Source organism: Monodon monoceros, unplaced genomic scaffold (assembly GCF_005190385.1).
Source record: "Monodon monoceros isolate NGI ecotype Baffin Bay Population unplaced genomic scaffold, NGI_Narwhal_1 Super_Scaffold_18, whole genome shotgun sequence".
Lineage (NCBI taxonomy): Eukaryota > Metazoa > Chordata > Mammalia > Artiodactyla > Monodontidae > Monodon > Monodon monoceros.
In genome coordinates, this window is record NW_021703774.1 from 171,983,605 (window position 1) to 171,988,679 (window position 5,075).

At 51.9% G+C, this 5,075-nt stretch overlaps 1 protein-coding gene across 1 annotated transcript; it reads left to right on the forward strand.

Moving 5' to 3' along the window:
* The first annotated feature begins 3,047 nt into the window (after positions 1-3,047).
* On the forward strand, positions 3,048-4,626 carry NPPA (natriuretic peptide A). The gene is made up of 3 exons (XM_029229914.1): positions 3,048-3,377; positions 3,476-3,802; positions 4,326-4,626. Exons 1-3 carry the CDS (start codon positions 3,258-3,260, stop codon positions 4,335-4,337), a joined length of 459 nt encoding a protein of 152 aa, XP_029085747.1. The 5' UTR covers positions 3,048-3,257; the 3' UTR covers positions 4,338-4,626.
* Positions 4,627-5,075: the final 449 nt, after the last annotated feature.

Consider the following 5,075-nt stretch of genomic DNA (forward strand, 5'->3'; position numbering starts at 1 on the left):
CCTGGGGAAGCTGCCCCCAAATTCCAGTCTCAGTGACCTCCATGTTGCACCAGAGAAACAGAACATCGTTTTCAAAGTCCAAAGCAATCATTCCTAAATACGCACCAATGTCCTACCAATTTCTCCCAACTGGGGCTTCTGCTTTAGGCTATTTAGGTCTAACAGACTTGCCCCATGAATGTGCTGGGGTTTTCACACCAGTTCTGCCCACATGTGACATTGCTGGGCCCTCATGGCTCCCCGAGGCAGCCCACAGCATCCCCACGGAGAGTCATGAAACCAAACTAGACACTGGAGTTACCCCATTCTGGATCCTCCCACCCATCTGCAACCTTTGTTCCATCAGATGACTAAGACGACTTCTTTCCAGTGATAAGGAAATAAAGCCTTTTCATTTTTCAGCGAGTGGGAGAGGTGGAGGTGGAGGGTGGGCCTGGTCTTCTGTACCTTTTGCTTTTCTTCTCTCTCACTCCCACAGGCGGGCTTCTAAACATCCCATTAAATATTAACTCCTCCACACATACCCCCCGAAGTGGAACAGGGGCACGAAAATGAAGAGAAACTGTACGTCAAGGCATTTTCCATTTCAGGGACAAGTCAAAGGCTTTAAGAGCGTTGGGCGGTAAGTGTATTTGGGGATTATCTGTTTGCCCTGGGCCCTGTTAGTGCAGGGGGTGGTGCTGGTCCTATACAAAGTCAGGGCAATAAACCTAAGTATTCTTTTTTTTGCCACCCACCTTCCACAAAAACCCCAAAACAATAGAAGAAACTCAACAAATGACACTCGTGCCCCACTCCAGTTTCACTCTGGAAGACGAAACGTAACTTTAATAAAAGGAGCTGGGAAAATTCTGAAATTCTCCTTCTGGAACCTTGGACGGGATTTCCGCTTTTCCTTGGGCCACCAACAGACTTCAGAAGTGGCTCAGGACGCAGGAACCGCATCAGCCCCCAGAGGCCAAGCCGTGGCAGAGGCCACCTGCCATGATGCCCTTCCGGAAGTCTTGCCTGCATCAAAGGTCTGTCTCAAAGGGTATCTCCAGGAGACAGGCTGTGTGACGCACGCAGCACGGAGCATCAGTTCTCCCAGGGTGGCTGCTCACTGAATCCTCTTTGCTAATAATAACACTGCCACCCCAGCTATTAAACTGTGAGCACATTCCAGAGACTCTTCAGGATAGAGCGGTTCTTTGTCCCCAGCGCTCCTACTCAGAATTGCGCTCATTTCAGATTTCAAGTTGAGTTTGGCCGACCCAAATCTTTTCTCCTTTAGAATAACCACCCCCTCCAACACCTCTCATGACCCCTGGCCACGTAATGCCCGGATTTCCCGCCCTTTCACTGCGTAACAGCCTCTCTTTCTGATAAGCCAAGGAGTGAGCACAGTTGAGGGAGGGTCCGGCCAGGACAGAGCTGTCATTCCACCCACATTTCCTGAGCTTCTACGGGGTAGATTGAAACACGTTAGGTGTGTAAATAGGTCATGGGGCTTGGATGTGGTGCTTTCCTGAGATAGTCCGCATACTTGCAGACTTGCCAAGCACGCAAAGCTACAGTCCCAGGGCAGGGGGAAGGCGAGGAGGTGCTCAGAGGCAACCTGAGAGTCTGGGATTAGGGTGGTGTTTAATCAGGAGCTGAGACTAAAGGGCTTGTTAAGGAACCTTCGTGCAAAGAAGCAGCGGGATCTGGGAAGTGGGTGGAAAGCACAGGCGTTGACATCAGACCTGGGGTCCGAGTCCTGGGTCTGCCGAGTGACATTGGGCAAGTGACAGATGCTCTCAGTCTCAGTTCTTTTCCTCTGTGAACGGGGACAATACTGCCCACCTTCTGGGGCTGGTGATGACAAGGAAAGAATCCGTATAAACTCTCAGCGCGGTGCCCGGCACATTCCAACCAACCAGTAAGGACAACCATTGTGAGCATCGTGCAATTATACAGCAATTCACACTTCAGAATACGTTCACATATTAATAGCTCTTATAAGCCTCACAGATGAGGAGAATAAGGCCCCAAAGATGTATGCAATTTGGCTTGTTTGGGGCTGCAATGCAGGGCTCTCATCCCTTCAAGTGTAGTGTTTCCCCCGGAAATGTTACATTGAAGAGTGTAGAGTGTTAAGTCCAGTGCTTAGTAAGTGGAGGCCACTCATTACATGTGGACAGGCTCGCTGCCTGGTACTTCTCTTTTGGGGACCAGGAAAATGGCGGCTTCAGTGGCTCATCCCTTGCCTGGCCTTGGAGCAGGACATGGGAGGCATTAAGGGAAATTCCATGGGCCACAGCTGCATCCCACCTCGCTCCATCAGCCAACTTCGCCACGGGAGCTTTCCCGGCGAGGTGTGAGGTGTTACAAGCTTCAAACCCAGAGTCTGAGAAGCAGCAAGCTTCTATAAATGTAAATGCAGGTATCCTTTTAGCGCCAATCTCCCCCAGCGCCTTGGGGGGAGCCGTGCGGTGAAGGGGGGGAGGTTTGCAGAGGAATGATTGTGCTCCCAAAACTTTTCTTGTGTTTCTATTTGGGAGTGGAGTTCTTGGGACATTTGTCACATTTGGTTCTGACGTAGTATGCTAAAAAATAACTCCCTTTTCACCTGACCACTGAGAGTGGCAGCCAGGTGTCAGGACAGCCCTGTGGAGGGAGAGGTCTGCCCTCGCCGCCGATGAGTCAGGTATGAGGCCAGCTCGAGCATTTGGACTAATTTGTCCTGAGCTGAGCTGCCGGCTGCCTGCCATTTCCTCCCCTCCCGCCCTTATTTGGAGTCCCTGACAGCTGAGCCGCAAACCAACGGGGGAGCTGGGCACCGGCCAACCGTCACCCTCTGCTTCCCCGCGTGGGTCCAGCTGCTGATGAGAAAGAAGCCTGAGGCATCGCTGTGAGATAACCAAGGACTCTTTTTTGCTCTTCTCACACCTTTGAAGTGGGAACCTCTTGAGGCAAATCAACAAGAATGTGGCTCCTGCAGCTGGGGGTCCCGGGCTCGTTGGAGCTGCTCACGGCGGAGGGGCTGTGACGAGCTGGCTGGACTGATAACTTTAAAAGGGCATCTTCTGCTGGCTCCTCGCTCAGCTGCTTTATCGCTGCAAGTGACAGAATGGGGAGGGTTCCGTCCCTCTTGTGCTCTCAGAGAGCCAAGGGGCTATAAAAAGAGGAGGCGCAGGGCAGCTGGGAGACGGAGACGGAGGAAGGCCACGGGTGGGAAAGCAGAGAGGAGAGAGAAGAGGCAGCAAGTACCAGACCACCCCTTGACCGACGCCAGCATGGGCTCTGCCACCATCGCCGCGAGCTTCCTCCTCTTTCTGGCGTTTCAGCTCCCAGGGCAAACCGGAGCGAACCCCGTGTATGGCTCTGTGTCCAACGCAGACCTGATGGATTTCAAGGTAGGGCCAGGAAAGGGGCACGGTCTGGGATGAGGGGGCTTTGTGACGCTGTGCCAGGCAGTGAGACCTCTCCCTTTCCCTGTTTTCCTTTTGTAAAGAACTTGCTGGACCATTTGGAGGACAAGATGCCTTTAGAAGATGAGGCTGTGCCCCAACAAGTACTAAGCGATCAGAATGAGGAAGCTGGGGTCCCTCTCAGCCCCCTTTCTGAGGTGCCTCCCTGGACCGGGGAGGTCCACCCAGCCCAGAGAGATGGGGGTGCCCTTGGGCGGGGCCCCTGGGAACCCTCCGATAGATCTGCCCTCCTGAACAGCAAGCTGAGGGCGCTGCTCGCTGCCCCTCGGAGCCTGCGGAGGTCCAGCTGCTTCGGGGGCAGGATGGACAGGATTGGAGCCCAGAGTGGACTGGGCTGCAACAGCTTCCGGGTAAGAGGAACTGCGGATGGAAATGGGGTGGGCGGGAAGGAAATTGTGGTTTTGTTGAGGTTGAAACCTTGTGAAAGAATACCACCAGGGGACGCCTTCAGCAGGAAAGGGAACAGCACAGAAGCTTACTCCCTTTGAAATTTCTGTCCCAACTGGGTAGGTGCCCCATGAGTCTCAGAACCATGATACCATCCTCAGCTACAGTCTGCTGAGAAAATGCTAAGAGGAAAAGAAGTTACTGCTAGGAGCACCGGGAACTTAATATGTTCATGGGGCCAAGTCACCTGCGTACTGCTGATTGGCAGTTCATGGCCCTCAAGGAACTGTCAGATCCCGAAGGATCGGAATTTACCAGGATTGATTTTACTAGCTTCTGATGGACAATTTGTTTACCAGTTCGTGGAACTCAGAGGGTCGTCAAGCTGGAGGGGGGGCTGGTGGGAAGGGAGCAAGGTCCTATGCAGCTGACTTTTTCCAGTGGAGGCAGGTCACCAAGCCAAACATGTCTCTGCTCTCTTTGTAGTACCGAAGATAACGGCCAGGGAGGAAAAGGCTGGCCAGGCCCCGGGCAGACTTCAAGAGACCCTCACCCCCTGGGATCTCTCATTCAACTTTGTCCCATCTCGTTGACATCAGGTTGAGTTGTGACGAGCGTCCTATTCAAGCATCAGCCCCCTGTCAACATTTCTCACATTTTATGCTAAATGTAGATAAAGTGGTTTAGTTGTGGCTCCTCCACTTCTCCCACCCATGCATTAAATTTTAATCACCTGTTACTGACATCGGTTTGAAAATGAATAAACTTCAGCACCACGGACAGAAGCTGGAGGCTTGGTGTGATTTCTTTCATTTCTTGGGGAAGGGAGTTCAGCCTGATAGTCCTTGTCATTTTACCTTTTGTCAAAGAGAATAATGCTCAGTTCTTTTCTTCCTCCTTTTTTTTTAAAAAATAACAAACTTATTTTGGGGAGCAGTTAGAGGTTCACAGCAAAATTGAACAGGAAGTAGAGATTTCCCACATATCCCTGTCCGCCCCACATGTACATCCTCCTCCATTATCAACATCCCTGCCAGAGTGGGACATTTGTTACCATGGATGAACCTGCAATGACACATCATGATCACTTAACGTCCATAGTTCACGTCGAGTTCACTCTTGGTAGTGTACATTCTATGGGTTTGGACAACTTCGGCTTCCTTTCATTTCTCCCTCCGTGCGCACGGTGTGTGTGTGTGTGTGTGTGTGTGTGTGTGTGTGTGTGTGTGTGTGTGT

What these genes read in the sequence shown, in the direction of transcription:
- NPPA (XM_029229914.1), top strand. Translation starts at nt 3,258, where the DNA reads ATGGGCTCTGCCACCATCGCCGCGAGCTTCCTCCTCTTTCTGGCGTTT. An exon ending in CAGACCTGATGGATTTCAAG is followed by an intron (nt 3,378 to 3,475) that starts GTAGGGCCAGGA and finishes CCTTTTGTAAAG; the next exon opens with AACTTGCTGGACCATTTGGA.